The 24,869-nt window shown below is 39.2% G+C and overlaps 1 protein-coding gene across 2 annotated transcripts in view; it reads left to right on the top strand.

Moving 5' to 3' along the window:
* The first annotated feature begins 1,117 nt into the window (after positions 1–1,117).
* LOC137939237 (pentatricopeptide repeat-containing protein MRL1, chloroplastic) overlaps positions 1,118–24,869 on the top strand; it is a 32,570-nt gene continuing 8,818 nt past the window's right edge. The window contains exons 1-16 of one of the 2 annotated variants that reach the window (XM_068784468.1): positions 1,118–1,467; positions 15,983–16,821; positions 16,986–17,049; positions 17,122–17,266; positions 17,373–17,488; positions 17,658–17,786; positions 17,910–18,083; positions 18,168–18,332; positions 19,898–20,038; positions 20,158–20,257; positions 20,407–20,515; positions 20,608–20,699; positions 20,813–20,903; positions 22,030–22,261; positions 22,383–22,475; positions 24,289–24,337. In XM_068784468.1, coding sequence (XP_068640569.1) covers positions 1,132–1,467; positions 15,983–16,821; positions 16,986–17,049; positions 17,122–17,266; positions 17,373–17,488; positions 17,658–17,786; positions 17,910–18,083; positions 18,168–18,332; positions 19,898–20,038; positions 20,158–20,257; positions 20,407–20,515; positions 20,608–20,699; positions 20,813–20,903; positions 22,030–22,261; positions 22,383–22,475; positions 24,289–24,337 — 2,875 coding nt within the window. In that variant the 5' untranslated portion in view covers positions 1,118–1,131. The remainder of the gene's footprint in view (positions 1,468–15,982; positions 16,822–16,985; positions 17,050–17,121; positions 17,267–17,372; positions 17,489–17,657; positions 17,787–17,909; positions 18,084–18,167; positions 18,333–19,897; positions 20,039–20,157; positions 20,258–20,406; positions 20,516–20,607; positions 20,700–20,812; positions 20,904–22,029; positions 22,262–22,382; positions 22,476–24,288; positions 24,338–24,869) is intronic. The other variant, XM_068784469.1, reaches the window with a different exon arrangement.

Genomic DNA, 24,869 nt, shown 5'->3' on the forward strand with positions numbered 1-24,869 from the left:
CGATCAAGTGTAGAGAAATTCATCATGGGTTTCGTTTTCTTTTCTATTACTACTGAGACATTGAGCATTTTTTTTCTTATTTTTTGTTATTTTTCTATCAATATATAAGCTATAACCATTTGTTGTGATTCCAAAAGCTTCTAGATCAGTTTATAATTATATTTTATTTTTATTTTTAGTTTTCTGACTAGTATAAACTAATTTAGTTGGATTTTAATGGAATACTAATTTTGTTTTATTAAAAATTAACAATTCAATTAATAAATTTGAATTAACGGATGTTTTTATTAGTGGAATTTTATGGAAATAATCATCTTATTTTTATTTATTTTTAATTATTGTATTAATTTAGACTAAAAATCTATCTTATTTCATTAATAAAAGATCCTATTTATTTAATTTATATTCATGGTTTTTAATATTATATTAAATTACTAAACGAGGAGTGTCAATTAAGATATTGTAAAAGTAAGAATTTGATCAACTATCCAATAAATAATTTTTTTAAGGATTCTATTTTTTAGAATTAATTAATTAAATATTTATTTATTATACTTTATAATTATTATATTAATTTAGACTAAACTAAAATCTAATTTATTTTATTAATAAAAAACCCTATTTATTTATTATATTCATGACTTTTAGTATTATTTTAAATTACTAATTTATGAGTGATAATTTGCATATTATAAAAGTAATAATTTCAGATATATTATTTTTTATTTAAATAAATTAATATTCGATTGCATCGTAACTCGCACCATATTTATTGGACAAACAAATGAACATTCGATCATCCATTAGTAACCAGTAACCACGTACGCCTGCTTTCTTACGTTTTTTTAAAGCAAGGCTGCCCTACCAAAAAATGCACCAAAGTAATCGACCACGTGTAGAGTAGGACCTGGATGAGCCGAACGAATTCACCTGTTCACCAGGGTAGCACACACCCATCACACATCACACTGGTATCTCCGTCGGTCTATTTTCTGGTTGACGTAGTTAATCAAGCACAAAACAACTACCCCACGTCAGCAATTGTCCTCTCGGGGCGTGCGCCTTATCTCTCCGTTTCTTTCACCCTCCACTCACTGCACACTCTGTTCTGCTTCTCTCTCAGCGACCTCCATGGATGTCACCTTGATCTCTGCAAAGCCCCGGGCCTTGATATCTTTTTTGCCTCTCTCTTCCTCCTCTGCTTACACGAAATCCTCGTCTCTCGGAAGAGAGTTTGCTAGCTACGGGTCGAGTGTGGGACTTCTGGCTCTCCGTTCTCAGAGGAGATGCAGGAAATTAAGGCTCCGGAGTCGGTCTTCGAGGTTCTTGGTTCAAGCTTCTCTCGATGGGAGGTCTATTTTCGCTGCCGTTGCGATGGTTGTCGCCAATTTCGCAGCAATTCGGCTGATCTACTTGAGCTATACGAGACGGAAGAAGGTTGCTTCACGTCGGAAGGAAGCTTTGCAGGTGTGCTGATTTTTTTCTTCTTATTATTATTTTATTTTTTTGCGTTTAAAGTAATGTTATGAATTACTGTCGTTATTCATCATGTTAAAATACTGAATGAAATGTCCTTTGACGTCTAGAGTAGGTTCCTTTGAATGTGTTTGTAATTGTTTTGTTTAAATCGTAAACGGAACCAGTGAAAATTTCATGCGCGTCGTAGTATATGGTTGAGAAAATGTAGCTGAAAACGGCTCTCTTTCTCTCTCTCTCTCTCTCTCTCGGTTGGAGGATATGAAAAATGTCATATATGAATCTTTTTCTTATTTCTCGATGGTCTATTCCTTCTCCAAACTGTGGTTGATATCGTCGAATTTCATCTCTATTGATATGGACTTCACTTCTATAAAGCCTTTGGTGTGGTTCGTTAATTTTGATAGCACTTGTAGTCCAAACAAGCTTTGCGTTTAATCCCTTAATTTTCTCCATTTCACCATATATTGCTACCAAAGGGAACTTGTGCTCAAGAGGCAAGAGTGAAATAGATATCAGAATGCTGTAATAGCTCAAGCCTCTTCACGACTTCCTCTGTTTCAGGGAGACAGTAGAAACGGACTGTGTTATACGTACTTGCTGGTGCGTGCACTTCACATGTGTCCTAGGATTCGATATGTCACGTGGCACTTGGTGTCAAGCTGAATGAAGAAAAAAAATAGTTTTTGGAAAAGTACAGACATTCTCACATAATTTATTAGAGATGGGGACAGGTGTGCACAATAACTGTTGAGGATTGAGATCAGTATTGAACTTATTAATATGTGGACTGGGGTTCCTGCTTTCATTTTTGAGATACTTGATCGCATAAACGGAGATGACCTTCTTATGATTATTACTATCTTGCTCTTCAAAAAAGCTCCTGAAAGAACTACTATTTTTTAAATTATACTTTTTAATTAACAAAACTATCTAACAAAAGAGTATTAGTTATGTGGAAGGTATTTTCATAAAAGATATTATTTGAGAGAGAGATGTAGTTACTTAGAAGGAAGCATTTGTTAACATGCTATGGCGTATATTTCAGTTTGTTTAACTTTATAAAAAAAATTCTTCTGTGAGTTCCTTTTTCATCCATGTTCTTTCATTTTTCTTGGTTATTTTCCTTCATGTATCTTGTCCTATCTATAACAAAATCACATATGGAGGGGGGGAGGGCAATGCCACAAAATTACTGAAATAAAGTTGACTGCTCTTACGTTGGAAGGAGAGTTAAAGGGATAATAGTAGTGAAGTTATACTTTGTTAAAATACAAGTTCAGGGCTATTTTGGCTAGTCATTTTGGAATAGGCCTTGGAACCAACTTAACATACTTTAATATTGGTGTAGTTATACTTTAAATATAAAGTATTAGCCTGCATTTTTTTCTATGAAATGCATAAGTATTAGATGACATTACCATTCAAAAATAAAAAAAAAGTGTTAAAATACCAGTTCAGGGGTATTTTGGTCATTTATTAGATTTTCAATATCACATTTTTTTCTTATAGTATAGCTATTAGATAGAGAATGTCTTATTTTATCTCTAGTTAAATTTTCATTCAATTTAGACATGTATTTTAGGAGATATGAAATTTTGAGTATTGAGGGGTATTTTTGTCCTATTGTAAAATTTCACTTAAACCCTGATTATAAAGAAGCAGAAAGGGCCTTTATGGCTCGGATTCCAAAGCTGCCTCTCTTCCAGAATTCCATTCTCTTATATTTTCTCCCCAAATCACCTATTTTTCAAAAAGTATTAGATAGCATTAGAAAATGAGTTTGTGATAGAATTTGTTTATATTGGTTAGATGGGTGTTTGGTGAGTGGATTCTATGATGAAATTCAGGTACAGGTGAAGATTTTAGAGCCATTTCCAAATTTAGCTTTCATGGAAGAAAGCAGAGGCTCATAAAGAAGAAAGAACACATCATTTCAAAAAAAAAAAACAGAAGAAAGAACACGATGGGAGGCCAGCGGTGTGAATGCCACCAGAAACGGGTTTGGTTGAGTACAAAGGGAGGCTGGGGGAGTGATGGCAGAGTCGGACAGCAAAAGCCTTTTCAAGTTGTTGACTTCAAAAGAAATGAAAACATGAGCATGAGAGGTCTAAGTTTCAACTGCTATGGAACATTTTTGCCAGGCCATAGATGTCAAAGAATGGAAATCTCCAGGACTGAGCCGCCAAGGGAACTTTGGGATGTGGAAAGATTACAAGAGCAAATTCCATTGCCATTTAGCCATGTTCAACCTTGAGGTCATGGTTTATACCGAGGATTGGAATGTCAGAGTTCCTGGGAGGGACTCATAACCATAGTAAGCAGTCAATGAGGTCTGAGCTTTGGATGACAAGATTCATCTGCTGGGGGATAGGATAATTGCGTTTGTTGAGACTTGTTACTAGGGTGAGTAAAGATTAAATTAGTACTTGTAAGGGGAGGGATTGAGTTAGTAACGTTGAGAACAATTATAATTGAGGGTTAGGAAGGTGCCGTATTTGTGGGCCCATTATACTGGACTCCTAACTCTATAAATAAGAGAGGCAGCCAGTCTTGAAAGGAGCTGAGAATTTGCATCTCAAAATTAAAATTGTCAACATTCTTTACTGTGGTAGGCTGGTAGCTCTTAGGAGGTTCCCTCAGTCGAAGTTGGTAGTTGCCCAGCACTAATGCAAGACACTTCTCCTGTCCTATTCATTCACGCAAAACCATACCAAACCCTCATCATTTTTGTGCTACCCCTCTCAGCTACCTCATTTAAAGCATTCACCATCTTTCTTAATACTGAACATGTCCAAAGATATGAAGATTCATATCCTTTTTTACTTAACTTCTTATGATATAGGTGTTGGAAATCAGATTGCTGGTTTCTTTCCTTTTCTGTATTAGTTTATGAGTTCAAGTTTTATCCTGAGCATTTTTGTTAGTTGAACTCATTTTTCTTTTAGGAAGTCAAAGTCAAGTAGTTTTATAATTTTTTCTGTTTATGAGCATTATACCACTCCTTATTCTAAAACTTGGACTGGTGGCTCTATTTAAGCAGGTTGATCTGTCATCTTGGAATACTTTTTTTTTTTTTTTTTGATAAAGATGCATTTATATTAACAAGAGAAAAATTACAAAGGAGGATGGAGCAGATCCCTAACAACAAGCGATTGCAGGGTTGCTCCTTGTTTGGTAAGCACATCTGTTGCTGAATTTGCGGATCTCGGAATGTAAGACCAAATACAAGAAAATAGGGAAGCAATTTCTAGAATCTCCCGAAAGATGTCCCAATGGCGCCACGGGGAGGGAATGCACACTCACACCAACCAATGACTACCTTCAAGTCCCCTTCAATGTGAAGGGGACTGCTGCACTTGTATCTGAAAACACGGAGCCCGTTGAGGAGGCCATTTAGCTCAGTTGACGTAGAATCGGAGATGCCTAAAAGGCCAGCATACTAGAAATGCTGATTACCGGAAGGATCCAAAATAACACCTCCGAAGCCAGAAATCCCAATATTACCAAGAGAAGAGCCATCAAAGTTCAACTTAAAGTAATTGGGTTCAAGAGGGGTCCATTCCTACATGACTTGGACCTTTGTCCCAATGTGCATCATTGCGAAGTTTCTCCATTCACGGATAGAGGTGTCCACAAAGGAGGAGAAGGACTTCTTAGTTAGAAGCCAAGAGGAGATATGACCCGCCACTCGGCCCACAACTCTTACTGTTGATTCACTTTTTGCATCGAAACGCCTTCGGTTGCATTCATTCCACAGCCCCCACGGGATGAAACTAGCACAAACGGAGATCATCACTTTTCTAAGACTAGGAAGGGGAGTACCTATGAGAGACTTGCTGAAAGACATTAGATCAGCCGTCATGCAAAATTGTAGCCCCAACATACAAAGAATGGAAGTCCACACATTCCATGAGAAAGTGCATTGTAGTAGAATGTGACTTGTGGTTTCAGCCTCAGTGTTGCAAAAATGGCATAGGGGGTCGATAGAGGGGTGACCTCTTCTTCTAACCATGTATGCCGTGAGAATTTTACTTTCAAGCACTCCACATGAAGAATTTTATCTTTGGAGGTGCACAGAGATGCCATACAAAGTAGACCTTGTTGAAGATACTATCTTACGAGATTGATTCTCAATCAATTAAGGATCATTGAATTGATTCTAAATCAATTAAGGATCATTGCCCTATTTAGGGCCTTCCTTACAGATGAATTTGACCCTCCATTATAGGAGCTAATTACGTCAAATCATTCCTTGTCTGTACAAATCAAATCTTTTGTAAATCTTTGTAATTGGGATATTTCCCTTATAAATTAATGAAAGCATGCACCCCATTAGGGTGGTGAATTTTATAATCTTCTCATGGTATCAGAGCTCCATCCGGATTAACATCCTGTGATCCTCATGGCCTCAAATTCTTCTTCCGACCTCCTTCCCTTCAACACCTTGATTCATATGATCACCATCAAACTCTCTTCCTCAAATTATCTTTTGTGGAAGAGTCAATTTCTTCCCCTTCTTGACAGCCAAGGATTATTAGCTCACGTTGATGGTACCTTTGAGCCCCCACCTCCGTTTGAGCCTCCCTTATCTCAGATGCCAAATCCCAAATTTCAGACATGGAAAACAACAGACCAGCGTCTCCTCAGCCTTCTGCTGTCTTCTCTTTCCGAAGAAGCCATGGTAGAAGCCGTTAGCCTGACCACATCCCATAAGGTGTGGATTGCTTTAGAAAATTCATTCAGCCACCGATCGAAGGCCAATGAAATTCGTCTGAAAGACGACCTCCAGTTGATGAAACGCAGCAACCGTCCGGTCAGCACCTATGTCCGTGCGTTCAAAGCACTGTGCGACCAACTCCATGCCATTTGTCATCCCGTTGATGACACCGACAAGGCTCATTGGTTTCTCCGAGGTCTCGGCCCGGAGTTCTCCGGTTTTTCCTCCGCCCAAATGGCTTAGAACCCCTCCCCTGTTTTTCCGACCTGGTGTCCTGCACCGAAAGTTTTGAAATCTTCCAGAAATCTCTCGAGCCTTCGGCGACACCCCCGGCTGCCTTCACCGCAAATCGACACCACTCCCATCGTTCCGGCGGCTTCTCTCGCCAGAATCGTGGCCGCGGAAGTCCTCACGGCGGTTCTTCCAGCCACGGGCAAAGCCCTGTCTCTAATCACGGCCACGGCCAGGGCACGGGAGGTTTTTCTGGCCACGGCCAACGTCATCCCACCACCAGCCACCGTCGCCGACCACCGCACTGCCAGATCTGTCGCCAGGAAGGGCATTATGCCGATCTTTGTCGGCAGAGGTACTCTCGGAACGATGAACCCCGCTCGGAAGCCTTTCTCGCTGAATCATTTCATTTAGCGTGTTCTATGTCCGAAAATCACTCTTCGGATTGGGTCATCGACACGGGTGCCTCGGCCCACATGACCCTGGCCCACACCTCTCTGGATCAATCTGTCCCCTATACAGGTAAGGATCGTATAATTGTCGGGAATGGTGCGTCTCTCCCCATTACTCCCACCGGTTATTTTTCTCCATCTTCCGATCTTAAATTATTAAATGTTTTGGTTGTTCCCCATCTTACCAAAAATTTGTTATCCATTAGTAAATTAACGCATGATTTTCCGTTATCTGTTACATTTACTGATGATCTTTTTACTATTCAGAATCGCCAAACGGGAAAGGTGGTGGCAACTGGTAAACGTGATGGAGGTCAGTATGTGCTAGAGCGTGGCAATTCTGTATTTCTTTCCGTTCTGCAAAATAAATCTTTGCATGCCTCATATGAATTATGGCATGCTCGTTTAGGACATGTTCATCATTCAGTACTTTCTTTCTTGAATAAAAATGGCCAGCTCCATCTTACTTCTTTATTACCATCTCCGAAATTATGCAATACCTGTCAACTTTCTAAAAGTCATCGTTTACCTTAGTTTCGCAATGAAAAAAAGTCATCTCATGTTTTACATTTAATTCATTGCGATATATGGGGTCCTTCACCTGTTACTTCCAATTTGGGGTTTTTCTACTATGCTTTGTTTATTGATGATTATTCTCGGTTTACTTGGATTTATCCGTTGAAATTGAAGTCTGACTTCTACGACATTTTCTTCAATTTCAAAAATTTGTTGAAAACCAACATTCCGCTCGTATAAAATTTTTTCAAAGCGATGGTGGTGCCGAATTTACTAGTAATCGTTTTCAACACCACCTTCGTACCTCTGGAATTCATCATTAGCTCTCATGTCCATATACCGCTGCTCAAAACGGTTGCGCCGAACGTAAACACCGCCATATTACTGAAACTGGTTTAGCTCTACTCTTCCATTCTCACATGTCCCCTCGCTTCTGGGTTGACGCCTTTAACACTGCTGCCTATATCATCAACCGCTTGCCCACACCACTTCTCGGAGGTAAGTCCCCTTTTGAACTTCTCTATAGTCTTTCTCCCAATTATGCAAATTTTCATCCTTTTGGTTGTCATGTATACTCCTGTTTACGTGATTATATGGCAAATAAATTTTCTCCTCGTAGTCTTCCTTGTCTTTTTCTAGGCTATAGCTCCTCGTACAAGGGTTTTCGTTGTCTTGATCCTATCACCTCTAGGATATATCTTACTCGACATGCCCAGTTTGATGAAACTCATTATCCGTCTTTCATTTCTTCCCAGGCTCAACCCCTATCCTCTCTCCAGTTCTCCAATTTTTTGGAACCTAGTTCATCTTCTTCTGGCATGCGCATATCTCTTCCAGTGTCCCATTCCCCGCATATTACTCAATCCAGTTCCCGTTCGTGTGATATCTATACTGATTCTATGAATGAGTTTTTGCAGGCAACTAATCCCTCTTCAGGACTGCCACTACCGACTGTCGATCCTTCTCTTCCTGGGTCCACTGCCTTGCCTCCTGCTGATTCTATTGCTGCTATTCCCTTGGGATCCCATCCCATGGTCACACGCGCCAAGGCCGACATTTTTAAACCTTGTCACTCGGCTGATATTACTTTCTCTGGATCTGCTGGTCTTCTATCTGCCCTTTTCACATCCACTGAGCCTAAAGGGTTCAAATCTGCTGCCAAGAATCCGGCTTGGCTTGCTGCTATGGATGAAGAAGTTTGAGCTTTGCGGGAAAATCATACTTGGACTTTGGTTCCTCACCCTGCTGCCACCAATATTGTGGGTTCCAAATGGGTCTTTCGTAGCAAATATTTGCCTAATGGGACTGTTGAGAGGTTCAAAGCTCGTCTTGTCACAAAGGGGTTTACTCAAATACCAGGCCTCGACTACACCGACACCTTCAGTCCTGTCATCAAAGCTACGACTATTCGGGTTGTGCTCTCTATTGCTGTTACAAATCGATGGGCTCTTCGCCAATTGGATGTCAAAAATGCCTTCCTCAATGGCCATCTCAATGAACAAGTCTATATGGAACAATTGCCTGGGTATATTAATCCTCGCTTTCCTGATCATATTTGCAAGCTTCATAAAGTTTTCTATGGCCTCAAGCAAGCCCCTCGCGCATGGTTTCAGTGGTTCAGCTCATTTCTTACCCATCTTGGCTTCCTCTGTAGTCGGGTTGATCCTTCGCTCTTCGTCTTTCATCGACACTCTGACAACCTCTATTTGCTATTACATGTCGATGATATTATTATTACGGGCAACAACCCCTCTTTTCTGGATAGCTTTGCCCGCAAGCTACATTCTGAGTTCGCTACAAAAGACTTGGGTTCCCTCAACTATTTCCTTGGTCTTGAAGCTACACCCACCGCTGATGGCCTATTTCTTAGTCAGCTGAAATATGCGCGCGACATCCTTGCCAAGGCCCACTTACTTTACAGTAAGCCTGTGCACACTCCTATGGTGGTTTCTCAACATCTATCCTCTGATGGTCAGTCTTTCTCGGATCATACCCTTTATCGCTCCCTTGTTGGTGCTCTTCAATACTTGACCATCACGCGGTCCGATATTGCTCATGCGGTCAACTCAGTGAGTCAATTTCTACACTCTCCCACGGCTGACCACTTCTTTGCTGTTAAGCGCATTCTTCGATATGTCAAAGGCACTCTCCATTATGGTTTAACCTTCCGTCCGTCTGCTTCGCCTGGATCTTTAGTTGCTTATTCTGATGCTGACTGAGCCGGTTGTCCTAACACTCGTCGCTCTACCTCGGGTTATTCTATTTACCTTGGTGACAACTTAGTCTCCTGGAGTGCCAAGAAACAACCCACAGTTTCTCGTTCCAGCTGTGAGTCTGAATATCGTGCTCTTGCTCTCACGGTCGCCGAACTCCTCTGGCTCACTCATCTTCTTCGCGATCTCCAAGTTCCCATTCCCGAGTGGCCCCTTCTCTTATGCGATAACAAAAACGCTCTTTTCTTGAGCTCCAACCCTGTTGTCCACAAGCGGGCCAAACATGTTGAGCTCGACATCCACTTTTTGCGTGAACTTATTGTTGCTGGAAAGATTCGCACTCAATATGTGCCATCCCACCTACAGGTTGCGGATATCTTCACCAAAAGCGTCTCTCGACCACTATTTCAATTTTTTCGATCCAAACTACACGTCTGTCCTAATCCGACGCTTAGCTTGCGGGGGGCTGTTGAAGATACTATCTTAAGAGATTGATTCTCAATCAATTAAGGATCATTGAATTGATTCTAAATTAATTAAGGATCATTGCCCTGTTTAGGGCCTTCCTTACAGATGAATTTGACCCTCCATTATAGGAGCTAATTACGTCAAATTATTCCTTGTCTGTACAAATCAAATCTTTTGTAAATCTTTGTAATTGGGATATTTCCCCTATAAATTAATGAAAGCATGCACCCCATTAGGGTGGTGAATTTTATAATCTTCTCAGACCTCATGCTCCCTTTGAGTCAAAACCTAGCCATTAATGTATCCGTATGCAGATGATACAAAGAAAATACCTCTTTTGTTCGGCCACCAAATGAGCTTGTCCATCTCTGAAGGTCTAATTCTGACCGAATTTAAAGAATCCATCAAGCGGCTGGCTTCCAAGGCCTCTGTGTCAGAAAGACCCCTTCAGGTATGTAGGCTTTGACCATCCCCTTCAAAAGCATCAACTACTGATATCTCTCCTTGTGCAGAGTGGAGAAAAATATTTTTGAAAGAGTTCTATAGCGGTTCCAGCCCCATCCACAAATCATCCCAAAACTTGAGGGATCTGCCATTTCCAACAAAGAATCTACTGGTTGAGGAAAATTTTGGAAGAAGTATAGTGCTCTCCAAATTGAAGATAGGCATCTCTGATTACCACCTGAAATCTACCGTGGAGAATCACAACCAAGCTTTACAAGTACCATTTCCTTCCAAAGATTGGAGGAAAGCGTATTGAACTTCCATAACCATTTTAGGAGCTGCGCTTGGTTCATTTCCTTAGATTTCCGAACCCCCAGGCCATCCATATTCTTTGGCAAACAGACTTCATCCCATCTGACCAGATGATATTTAAAGGCATTGCTCGATCCCCTCCATAGATTTTTTTTTTTTAGCTTATCCATGGTTTTACATATGGATGTAGGACAAGGCATAAAGGATAGTGCATAGTTTGGGATGCCCGCAATGCAAGACTTGAGGAGGAGGAGCCTTCCAACTTTGCTGAGTAAACGCCCCTTCCAGGTTGCTAGCCGGGATTTGATCTTTTCAACCACTGGATTCCAAAGACTTTTGGATATGCGGCCATTGAATAAGGGTTGGCCGAGATAGGTTGTTGGGAGGCTAGTTGTTGTGTAGCCAAATATACTTGCCACCTCCTCAAGGAGCTCAGGACTGATGTTAAAACCCATGAGAGAGGTTTTCCCCCCATTTAACTTTTTGCCCCGATGCTAATTCGAAAAGACCCAAGACCGCTTTATCCTTCTAGCTCCATCAATATTTCCGATTCCAAATATGATGGTATCATCCGCGTACAAGAGGATGGGAATATTAAAAGCTTGTTGGATACTAGTAGGAGGCAACTATCCAAGATTAACACCCGAGTAAAACATCGAGGAGAGGAATTTAACAACCATGTTGAATAAGAGCAGGGATACTGATCCCTCTGGTCCCTTTGAAATATCCACAGACTGAGCCATTGAGGATGAGAGAGTAAGAGGCCGAACCCACGCAACTTCTGATCCAAAATCTCCATTTTTCGCCAAAACCCATTTTTTCCATAATCTCATCAAGCAGGATCTAGTTTACTCTGTCGAAAGCTTTTTCAAGATCGAGCTTTAGGGTGATTCTTGGGTCCTTGTTACAGCGGAAATGATCAATAAGCTCATGCACTGCCATAATGGAATCTAAGATTTCTCTCCCCTTGAGGAAAGCGCCCTGCCCTTTGTGAATGACGGTTGGGAGAAGAACCTTTAAGCGGTGAGCCAAAATTCTAGCAATGATCTTGGAGGCACTTGTAACAAGACTGATTGGCCGGAAGTCTTCTGGCTTCTCAACACTAGCTTTCTTTGGAACTAAAGTAATAAAAGATGCGCCAATACTGTGAAAGGTGATACCATTTTTGAAGAAGTCGTGGATCATTGCTATGATATCCTCCTTGAGCCGAGACCAAAACCTTTTGAAAAAATCTCCATTGAAGCCATCAGTGCCCGAGCCCCTATCACTTTCCATGCCTAAGACGGCACACTCAATTTCTCTAGTCGAAAAAGGAAGCTCTAATAAAGAGGCAGCTGTTGGAGAGAAATGAGAGAAACTGATGTGTTGAAACTTTGGCCGGTTTGGACATTCCTCCAAATAAAGATCCGAGAAAAACTTAATCAACACATTAGTAATTGAGGTCCGACACGACGTTACCTCATTATTGATGCATAATGAGGTAATTCGGTTGGATCTTTGTTTTGTTGATGCTATGACATGAAAGAATTTTATATTTGCATCTCCCTCTGATAGACCCCAAATTAGTGTTACCTACTCTAGAAGGAGTAAACAAAAGGATAATTAGAGGGTGATTAATGGGTCAGGGGCATTTTGGGATTTTGACAATGTTAAGTGGTTTCGGGAGGGAATTTAGAGAGGAAGCCGAGGGAGAGGAAGGGGCACGTCGTTTAGTCTTCAGAGCGTGGCTCAGGGAGAGTACTGGTTTCTCGAATACCATGGTTATCGACGACTATTTCCGGCGAGTTCTACATCGATTTCGTCAGTGGAGTTTTCGTTTTCTTGCGTTGGTTGGATTCACATAAGGATTCGTATCTCTCAGAGGTATTCTTGTTCGGTTTCGGCGATTTCTGCAACGGAGGAAAGGTTCGTCGTTCCTTCTTTCATTTGTTTTGCTTGAAAAATCTTTATTTCTGTTTTGGGGTACATCACCTCCTTCAGCCATTTAAATCTGACTCTTTGTTTCCAACGGATCTTCTCTGGATGCAGGATGGTATTGAGATTAGAATTAAGAGAAACTTGGGAAGTGAACTCCATAGGAGTTAAATACCTTTGTTTTACTACTAGGAAATCTACGATCTAAGAAAGGAGAGAAGCCTTCTCGACACCCAGAGAGGTACGACGACTTGTGGCCCATTCCTTGATTTTTCCTTTTAAGAATCGTACCTTTAGAGGGAAGGCCCACTCCCTTCTACCCAAGCTTGGATCAGTCCACCATCCATCAATAAGAGCATCATTTTTTTTCTCAACTAACCATGAGTTTTCGAAACGTAAAGGGGAGGGTCCCCATTTCTCGAAAGAGGTGGTCAACATGATAGGCCAATGATTCGACCTCACCTTATTGAGAACACGTCCAGTGACATTCCCGAAGAGTTGCAACCAATCTGGACATGCTAGAAAACGGTCCAATTTTGAGAGCATTGGTTGCTACTGGCCGTTAGACCATGTATAGTTCTTTCCGGAAAGGGATATCTCATCCAGCCCACATCCGCCAATGAAATCCGAGAAACCTCGCATTGAGGCAGATATGTAGGTTGTCGGTGGCTTCTTCTCATTGTATTATCGAGTAGCATTAAAATCACCCGCAAATAGCCAGGGGTGTCTCCATGTCAGATAACGCTCACTAAGCTCTTCCCAGAAGAGGCCGTGTTCCCTATAACTGGTCGGGCCATACACTCCACCCACGCACCATATTCTGCTAGAAGAAAGATCCCGGAGCTGGATACCCAACGAGAAATGACCCTCAAACACATCAAGAGAGTCAAAATTTGCTGAGTCCCAAGCAACAAGGATACCTCCGGATTGACCAATAGCATTAACCGCCACCCACTTTATAGAAGGACTTGACCAGAGCTCCTCGGCAATGACATCTGTTATCTCTTGACATTTTGTCTCTTGGAAGATTACAATGGAGGGTTTAAATTGAGAGAGGAAGCTAGAAATCATGCCACGCTTCCGAACAACACCAATTCCTCTAACATTCCAAGATAACTAAATCATTTGTTACAGAACTCCCGACGTGGTGTCCCCAGGCAGCTAACCCCTATATACAACTCCCATAAGACGTGGCAAATTCATCATGTGTTGCCATGTCTCGTCATCATACCTATGACGTTCAACTTGGAGTTCCACCACTAGACGAGCAGATCTATCATTTAGGGGGGGTGAGTGTTGTCATGTCTCTCAAGGATTTGAGGATTGGCCGAGCTAGAATCACCCCGAGGGATTGCGTTTTCTTGATGCCGTCTTCTTCTTTGGTAAGCAGCTATGACAAGGGGAGGGGGATGCTGAGTTTAGCTATGGTTCAGGATCAGGATTTTTGGACTCCATGTGCGGGTAAAAAGGCGAGGTTGGTGGCGACAACCTTTCTGTTCTCAGATTAGGGGAATCTTGCTCAACAGGGTATGAAGGAGGTTGGAATCACCATGAGCAGTTTTTGGTAGTTGGGGATTCCATGGGAGCTGGCACTCTCGGTTGGGCTCCTTCGAGGCCTTGAGATGAAACATGGATGAGGGGCTTGCCTCGAGATTCGGGTTGACAGATTTTGCCTTCACGAGGCAGTCAAAGCGCTGGAGGCCAGCGTACAATTGCTGCAAATCCCAAGACCTTGGGCCCAATGGAAATGTTTCTTGGGACGAGGGGGAAAAGGGGGAGGTGAATGAACTTTTCTGGAAGAAGGGGATTAGACAAAAGGTTTGTGACAAGATTGGGGCTTTTTTGGAAGTTTGAGAAAGAGGAGGACGTAGGAGAGGGTGGGGTTTCGGGATTCGGAAAAGTAGAGGAGGACGTGAGAGAAGATGGAATATCGGGATTCGGGAAAGCAGCATGTGAAGGAATTTTTGACAGAGGCATGGAGGAGAACATTGTTTTTCTGAAGAAATTTGAAAATTTTGGCCCAATGTGCGAGATGATGCAGCTTAGGAATTCGTGAAAGTCGGGATGGATGTGAAACCTGATAAGGAGCCAACTTTTCCTTTTTGGTGTTCGGGATTTGAATTTGAATGCACAGATGGAGTAGCTTTGTAAACCGGGACCACACCAAAATGGATAGGTCTTGAAAAACTCTCTAGAAAATTCAAATTTGAAATTGAGTTAGAGGCGGAACTCGGTAATGAGGTAGACTCACCTAAACATGAAGGAGTGAACTTTGAGTTGACCCGACTGGGAGGTGTTGTCGAGAACTCGGGAGAGGATCTTCCCCTTCGGGTCTGGCGATGCTCCGTTGATCTCAAAATGCAGATGTCCCCGAATGAGACCTCAATTCATACGAACTTATCTCCGAAGATCAGTTCCAAGAAAAGAGGCTCGGTCCATCGCGAGTTTGGGGTAGCAAACGCCATCGCAACGTTGAGCTTTGTTTTCTTTGACATGTCTTTCGCCCACTGTAACAAGTTTCCGAAAGAACTGAATATGCGGTTTAGCACCTCCTTCGACCAGAGCTCAATCGGCAGGCCTCTGACTGAGAACCATTTTTTGAGAGGACAACACAACGGGGTCTCCTCCCACTTCAACACGGCCATCTCCTCTTCTTGTTCCCATATCCTGGCTTTTAGAGCTGCATCTACCTCTTCCCTTGATTTCGTAAAAACCAACCACTTCTGAGGCAAGTAATCAAGCTGGATCTTGTCGTGGGTCCATGGTGCGAGATTTGCGTTGGTCCAAATGTCAGATTTGGTTACCACGGTGAAAACTTAGTTCAGCGCCATCTTTCTGGCTGAGAAAGTGTCGGAGGGTAAATCGATGGTAGGGTTTTGGGTAGTGGGATGGGGGATTTTCTGGAGGGGTGGGGGGAAGCAGCTTGTTTTAGGTTTTGGACTCGTTTGCTGGCTTGTTTTCTGGTTTTAGACTCGTTTTCTGGCTTGTATACGATTGTTTTGATGTAATTTATCTTGTAACTCACGTGAGGTAAACCATCGTTATGCTAGTTCTTTATCTTTGGGAAATTGTTTACCTAATTTAAATGTTTGGGTGATTACATGAAGACTTGAATTAGCATATTGCCTTCTTTAATTTCATATATCTTCTGGATCATAGCACTTGGCTTATGGAATCTTGTTTTCTGAAGTTCTCTTCATCTGTAGCTTTGCTGCTAATACCTGTCAGTTTTGTAGCTTTCAGGTTTTTCGGAATCTTATGTCCCAGAACATCCTGCATTTCATGAAAGATCTGACAGTGTCATAAAGGAGGAAAAAGTTCACAATGAGATTGAAAGTCTAGAGGACCTTCAGAAAACAATCCCTAAGATAGAGAGCAATTTTCAACAAATCACTGAGGATACCTCTAGGGACAAGCATCATGCCAATGAAAATGGATTTAACTCCTCACAGATTGGAAAATGGGACGCAAACAGAGTGATGGATTCTACTTTTGCCTCTGCAGTACTTCAAGAAGTATGTAGCCATGAAGGACAAAGTTTTTCAGCTGAAAGGTCAGAATTGTTGCTGGGTGATCAACAAGAAGTACAAATGGAGTACGAAGTATCAAGGAGAACTGTTGGGACTGCTTTGAGTAGTTCACTTGTGTCATTCAAGGAAAAACAGGATGAAAGAAAAGATAAGGCAACTGTACACTCCACAGCTGAAGATGCTGAACTTCAAGTCTTGAGATATAGTGGTCTCAGCAAGTTTGTAAGTCAAGATCTTTACACATTTTTTGAACAAACACGATCAGGGGATGGATCTTTATCAGCCTTCGAGGGTAGAAGATCAAAATCAAATAAAGAAGTCTCTTCTCCTTCTATGAATGTTTCTGCGCTTCATCAAAAACATTTTTCCAGCAGTATGAAAGGTTTTGTTGAATCCAGCGGCTTGACCAGAAACAAAAGAAAAGATTACAAGAATCACGATAATACCTCCTCCAGGTTGACTTTTCCAAATGGGACCCATGTCAAAGATAATAGTGAATCACCTCAGTTCTTGAGAACTTACCATCGATTGCTAAGAGATGAAAGGTGATGTTTGTTCATCAAGTTTTAAAACGTCTACATAGTTTCATTCATCTTAATGGGAAACTTGCTAAGAGCTAAGTATTTTGATGACAGTCAATAGGCCATTAGATTTTCTGGTCCTTAAAATTTGAGATTTTGCATCATCAGTTTACTCTTTGGACTTCCAGGTTAGTTGACTGCTTAGAATTATTAGAAAACGTGGAAAAGGAGGGTTTATTGGATATGGATAAGGTACTGAGCTCCCATTCAACTTCATGTTTGTATGTAATTTTATTATCTCAGGTATTATTATTTTATGGCTAGGTCTATCATGCGAGGTTTTTCAATACTTGCAAAAGTAAGAAGGCTGTGAAAGAGGCATTTCGCTTTGCTAAGCTTATTAAGAACCCCACACTGAGTACTTTCAATATGCTCTTATCTGTCTGTGCTATTTCACAAGATTTTGAGGGTAATTTCATTTCTTACACTTTGTCATAGAATTGTTTAGAACTTCTCTTATGCAACTTTTGTAATATGACTATTTCAAACCATTTACTCTGCATGTCTCCGTTTAGGTGCTTTCCAAGTTTTTATGCTTGTCAAGGAAGCCGGCCTGAAGCCTGACTGCAAACTTTACACGACCCTTATATCTACCTGTGCTAAAAGTGGAAAAGTCGATGCAATGTTTGAAGTAAGTTCCAGCATAACTTTTGGATGCATTTTACCTAATGCAGCTGAATGTCCATTATGACTTTTTAAAATAAACTATGAAGTTTATATTTTTTCTTACTTTAATGTTATCTTTCATTTTTTCCTATGAAGTTCCCGTTTCATTGAATGACTCTCTAGTTGTCTTCTAGGTCTTCCATGAAATGGTTAATAGTGGAATTGAACCCAATGTTCATACATATGGGGCATTAATTGATGGTTGTGCAAGAGCTGGACAAGTTGCAAAAGCATTTGGCGCCTATGGGATATTGCGATCAAAGGTATGACTTCAAGCAAGGTATTTTAGAAATTCATTGACTTCAATGGTGGATGGTGAATTCACAAGATTGGTCCAATTTTGAGCACGGAGTCTGCAAACTTAACATTGTTTTATGTTGCAGTAGAATGTGAAGCCAGACCGGGTTATATTTAATGCACTCATCACTGCATGTGGTCAATCTGGGGCAGTAGATCGTGCATTTGATGTGTTAGCAGAGATGAGGGCTGAACCAACACCTATTGATCCTGATCACGTTACTGTGGGTGCTCTGATGAAGACATGCATGCAAGCGGGTGAGGTGAGGCCTAATTTCAGCAGTTGTTTATTTGGGCATCTTATTTCTCAAATGATTGATGATATACTATTTAATCTTTATTTTCAGATTGATCGAGCACGTGAAGTGTATCAATTGATCAAACAGTATAAGATCAAGGGCACACCGGATGTATATACAATTGCTGTTAATATTTGTAGTGAGGAGGGTGATCTAGAGTTTGCGCTTGATGTCTACAATGACATGAAAAGAAATGGTGTGGCTCCTGATGAGGTATTTTTTTTGTACTTTTCTTTCTAAAATTTGAAAAATAAAAACATTTTTTATTTATTGATGTGTTTGCTGTAAGACCCGTTTGAGTTTTAGCCAATGTTATCAGAATGCTTGGACAATTCAATGGATATATTCTTTCTGCTTTTGAAAAGTGAATGGACTAGAATTCTTAATACCTGGGGCATATCTCTGAAAATAAAAAGTTAGAAATTTAAAGAGAACTTAAAATAGATCTTGGCAGGCAAAAAGTACTGCTTTGCCATGTTTCTCAGAGTTCAACCTAGAATGTTGTAGTCAAAAAGTTATTTGTCATCCACTGAAATATTCCATCTCAATTTACCATATAGTACAACTCTCTCGGATTTGCTATCTTATGATCATGTTTAGGTAGCAATTAAATGACACATAGGCACACCCATTCATTTTCTGCATGTTCAAACTAGTAAGAGAGTATAAACTACTCGAAGACGGTTATTAGTTGGTGTTCCAAAGACAGTTTCCCCCCTTGGCGCCCCTGGCCCATCACTGATAGTATTGTTGACATTGTATCTTCTATTCATTGTAATTGAAATCTCATTCCTATATCAGCCAACTCTTTGGCTGATAAGTTGGCAAAATTCGGAATTTTCCTGTAATCTCTCATTGTTTGGGAAAACTTCTCTTCTTTGTAAATTGCTCTTTTGAGCTTTTGTCTTAATGAAAATCAGCATCATTTCAAAAAAAAGAAAAAAGAAAGAAAGTATAAACTAATCTAGTCATAATATAAATAGTTAATAATTATGCTCCTATTAGCTATCATTACTTCTTTGTGTTTCTTTACAATTGTTAAATTGGGTCCAAAGCCCATCCCAAAATGACTTGCCAACTTGGGATACCTCTTTCCCAGCTAATAAACTCAAAATCTTTGTACTCACCAATTCATGAGGGACTATTCCTTAACAACAATAATATTACTGATTATTGGGGCTTGCAGCTAATTGCATGTCATTTATGGTACCATTTACTCCTATCACAATTATGAAAGAGTTGCAGATTGCAATGTATAAAAAGTGAAATTATTGTTGTCTTTTGCATGCTGGGTCATTGAAGATTTACGACCTTTTCCTTCTTCTGAGTGGATTGTTAAGCTAGGGGGAAAAAAGTCGGGAAATATTTGCAATCTCATTATTGCCTCGGGGGATTGATGAAGAGTTAAAAGGTCTTACTATTAGATCCTGTTGCACTATTTGCATGTATCTTTCAGCGAGAAAATCCTTCTATTATCAACAAGTCCCTCCATACTGATTGTGTGTGTTGAGTTTCTCTGACATAGACATAGTGAGTGCTGTAATTTCCGTTAGCTATTTAGGTTTATCTGTTGTTCTGGCCCTCTTGCACTTTGTGATAATATCCCATTTGAGGCATGAATAAAGCACTAAGCACCACAGCAATTTATGAGGTCATATGTGACTTGAATGTTGGCTAGAACCTATTTGGTCCAGTTGAAAATCAATTATATAGTTTTTTATTTCTTATTTTGTACTGTTGACTATGTTACCATTAACAAGGGACATTTTTATGTGCAGATGTTTCTTAGTTCATTAATAGATGTTGCAGGGCATGCTGGGAAAGTTGAAACTGCTTTTGACATTATAAAAGGTGCTAGATTTCAAGGAGTAGAACTTGGAAATATATCATACAGTTCATTGATGGGGGCCTGCAGCAATGTAGATTCCGAACTTCTAGATTTTCTAACGAGTTTCTAAACACCTTTGGCAGATTGCAGCTTTCAATTTGCAGTTTGGCTAGGATATTTAATTAAGTTGATAGTCTCTTTCCTTTTCAGTCTAAAAACTGGCAAAAGGCAGTACAACTCTATCAGGATATGAAGGATATGAAATTACTCCCTACAGTTTCTACAGTGAATGCTTTGATTACTTCTTTGTGTATGTCTCCAACGTTTTAGTTGACATTCCTATATTGTTTCACTTTCATCTAATTAGTGACCTCTGGATTATATGTTTACAGAGTTATATGCTCTTTGTGGACTAGTACCGTGGATAGATTGAAGGTTTGTGTATTGAACATTTTACAGGTGATGCGGATCAATTACAAAGGTCCTTGGAAATCCTGGGCGAAGTTAAACAATTGGGAGTGAGGCCTAATGAAGTCACATACACCATTCTTTTAATGGCATCTGAAAAGTAAATCTAATTGAGATTTTATTCATTATCTAACAAATACATATCCTCTTCGAGGTTCTTGGGCACTAATCTTCATAATTTATGTTTTGAAGGAAGGATGATCTAGAATTAGGATTGAAACTTCTTTCAGAGGCCAAAAAGGATGGCATTACTTCTAACCTTGTCATGTGCAGATGCCTCATTGGTGAGGTCACAAACATTTACTTCTTTTATAATTAGAGATTCTCACTTGGTGGCTTTTTGATATCTTGTTGGCTTTTCATTACTAAACAGTCATGTAATTGGTGTTCTTTGAAGGTTTGTGCGTGCAGAGATTTGAGAAGGCTTATTCTCTTGGCGAGTCAATTTTGTCTTTCAGTTCTGGAAAACTACAGCTTAACAGCAAGTGGTAATCTTTTGGCTGATTTTTTAGCTGTATAATTGTTAAGGAATAGTTCCACATGGATTAATGAGAACAAATATGTTGAGTTTATTAGTTGGGAAAGAGGTTTCCTAAGATGGCTAGTCATTTTTGGAAAGGCCTTGGACCCAACTTCACAATAACATTGCCTGTTTTCAAAAGTTTTTTTTTTTTTTTTATTAAAAAATGATGATATTACTATTGATGATATTTTATTATTTTATTGTGATACAAATACTTATATATAAGAGATGCTTTAAGAAATGGTAGAAAGTATAAACCATTCTATGAGAAGAATATTTTATGAATAGCATTTAAAAACAGCTCTAACTGAACTTTGTTCCTCAGAAATGTGTATACTGACCTCCAATGGAAATACTTTTAGAAGTAGAATTTTAGAAATTTGTGATACTTGAAATGGATTTGCATCCATGCTGTGCCCTTTTCTATTACAATATTGTACACTAAATTGTAATGGATATAATGTTGTGAATAAATTTCATTCTTAAGAAATAATTAATCATATCAAAATTATGTCTTCTTTTTTGGAATGGGATTGTTATCTTATGGAGTCAAAGCCTTTCTTGAAGCTGTGGGATCATCATTGCTGTGCATGTTGTCATAACAGTTCCATTCTTTGGCCAAATTGATTTCTGAGTTAAATCCAACAGTTAGTATGTATGTTTTCTCAATGAAATGGAGAAATTCATACCTCTATCGTATCTACTTTCATTTCTAATTAAAATGTTGTTTTTTTTCTGAAATCATGGGTTCCTCTCTGAAGAACATGAAGTATTATTGACTATAACAACATGAATTTTCACTGAATCATTGGATTTGTATTTTTTGCCTGAACTTGAAGAAGAGTGATAAGGAAAGAGCATGTGTCTTTCAATATAAGGAAAGGATATTACTTTTGTGTGTATAAAGTCCACACATGCATGTTGTAAGAGAATCTCAAAATTTGATTGATGCCCTCGCTCTTTAACTAGCTCCTTCAATTTTTTAATTCACACAATGTATCTCATCAGATTGTTTTGTTCTTCTCATAAGAAATTTCATATACTTTCTTACATAAAAATAGAGATTTTTATTATTTTTTTTCCACTTACAGGACATCATGTGCATTAATGGTTTATCGTGAGACAATTGATGCTGGTGTTATTCCATCAATGGAAGTCTTTTCACAAGTTATCGGATGCCTTCAGCTCCCTCATGATACTTCATTCAGGAGTAGGCTTGTCCAAAATCTTGGGATTAGCAATGAGGCATCAAAGCAGCCCAACATATATTCCTTACATGATGGATTTGGAGAATATGACCCACGCGCTTTTTCGTTGCTTGAGGTCAGCTAGGAAGTATAATTGATGTTGATGGCCCTAATACGTGAAGAATGACATTTAGTGAAAGAAGTATTAAAAATGGACTAGCAGACATTTTACAGTGTGGTTGTCAATCAAATTTCAGGAAGCTGCCTCACTTGGAATTGTTCCACATACGTCCTTCAAAGAAAGTCCGATTGTATTTGATGCAAGGAAGTTGCAGATTCACACTGCCAAGGTTAGATTTATGTGAATCCATGTGGAAGTTTTTTGGATTGTCCATAATGACTTGTATGAAATTGTCTGTCAAATAACATATTAAGATCGCTACTCCAAATGCCTAAAGAATATAAATTTTTATATAATTTTATAATTAATCTAAATACTGGTGTTTTAAAAATATCTAAATACTATTTACTAAAGATTTTAATTTAATAGTGGATTGAGCCTTTTGTTCAGCACAGGGGGTTTCTTACTGTGACGTTATGGGTTCAAGCCTGACAGCGTGTGAGGTCTCTTTGCTGTATTTGTGTGTGCAATATTAAAAATAAAAAAATACATTAACCTAACGAAAATATACTCAAGAGGAATGAGCTGCATTTTAGGATGATGATGCTGGTAGAGTTTACAAGCAAGATCTCCTTTCTTCTCTTATATCTATTGATGAGTTGAGAGAAGTCTTAAGTGCAGGAGAGAATTAGAATGTGCGTATGGATAGAATAAGAGAAAATTTGATGGCTCATATGGTAGCTCATATGGTTTACATAATAATGTTGTACAAACCGAACCAGCCATGGAACTAGTAAGATGGCTGGTTTGGCTGGTTTTGGTTCAAGTAGGTTCAATTCAGTTGAATGTGAACCAAAATGATAATGTTATTAGTTATCCTTTTTATCTTTCAGTTCATTTGGCTCTTACATGCAGTTTTTTAGGCACCCATATCTTTTAACTAATGAGCCTACCCTCTTCCGTGTTGTTCATATACCCCTTCCAAGTCACCTTAGTACTGTAGGAGCTTCATGACAATGTTTTTGAGTTACCCTGGGAGTAGGTTCATGTGTCCTTTCCTTATCGTAAGTTTGATGGGAATGACTTCTGGGAAGTTGAACTATTTAATGAATTATTGAACAATGAACATGTTCTTTAGTGCATTTTTTGGTTAGTTACTTACTTGCCCATGAAATACCGTATTACCCACATGTCATTACAAAAAATCCTGCTGGTACATACTGTTAGAGAACTCTGATAATAGTATATGAAAAGACCATATACCCTTATAAATATGATCTTGTAACTTACGGACCTGTATACAACTCATTCCATGTGGGCCCGCATGACTGGCCTTTACAACACTTACATGTCATCTATATTTTAGTATTGTGTATCAAAAGTTTTGAGAAATGGATATGGATCTAAGTCCATGTGAGTAAGTGTACCAATTCTCTAATTTACACAATACAAGTAAATTTTATGGCTAAATTTTAATTTATATAATTTTCTCTTTTCCCATGTTTTCATGATTGATGTTCATTTTAATTTTCTTTTATTTTTTATGAATTCTAGACAATACAACGAATGTAGTGGCAAAATTGTGAATATAGAGAAATGAGATCTTGTAAATAAGGTCAGTTTTAATGATAGAAAAGGCATCCTTTTCCCATATCAAATCAAGCAATAATTTTAATTAGGTACTCACCAAAAAAACAAAACACTAGTGTACTAATGATGTGAACAGGCACAAACTAATATTTATTCATATTTATTTTTATATATCTTTATATTTTTTTATATGATATTAAATTGAAGATAGTGTTGCATATTCCTTTCATTGATTCATTTCCTTCACATTCTTTGGTGGATTTTATTGCTATTGCAACTAATTTATTGGTTATATGACAGTGAGCCTGTCTTAATTTTTCTCCTTCTCATTTGAATAAATGTATGGCTGGAGACACAGAATTCTCCTTAAAAATATCTTTACGAATTGTATAATTGCACAAATACCATAGCTGCTTTTAAGTAACTTCTTGGTTTACAAATATTTGTGCCAGGTATACCTCCTTACAATTTTGAAAGGCCTTCGACATCGCCTTGCTGCTGGTAACCTTCTTGTAAATCCTGGCTTGTGCTTGTTGAACTAATTCATGCTTTTAATCTAAGCATCAAGAAGCTGTCCAAAGTTGTCAGTGGTTCTAAAAGGTCTATTTTTGATAAATCTGTAATTGTCAAATATGTCAAAAAGAAAATTCTAAGGCAGCTGATGGTATGGCAATATAGTAACTGGACCTTCTCTCTGTATTTGTTCAATGATTCATGCAACTTATCATTTAAAATGATAGCAGTATTCATATTATTACTATTTTTTATTATAATAGGTAATGTAGTAGTCATAGTACTGGGTGATGGTTTTGGCATAGTGTGCAATGATTCAACGTGCTTAAATAATAACAAAACCTCATCAAATAGGTTAAAAATGAGAAAATCTGATAGAACTTTACATGAGTATGACGAGCGAGCAGGAGGAGCACGAGCGGGAGAAGTAGGATAAGCAAGACCATAGAGCAAATTGGGAGCATGGGACTGGGGAGCGTGTGGAAGGAAGACAAAAAAGTGTTCAAGTGGGAAGGGAGTT

The sequence above is a fragment of the Aristolochia californica genome, unplaced genomic scaffold, assembly GCF_029961685.1.
Source record: "Aristolochia californica isolate CCGP_79_NKW_82.1479 unplaced genomic scaffold, dmAriCali1.0.hap1 SCAF_8, whole genome shotgun sequence".
Lineage (NCBI taxonomy): Eukaryota > Viridiplantae > Streptophyta > Magnoliopsida > Piperales > Aristolochiaceae > Aristolochia > Aristolochia californica.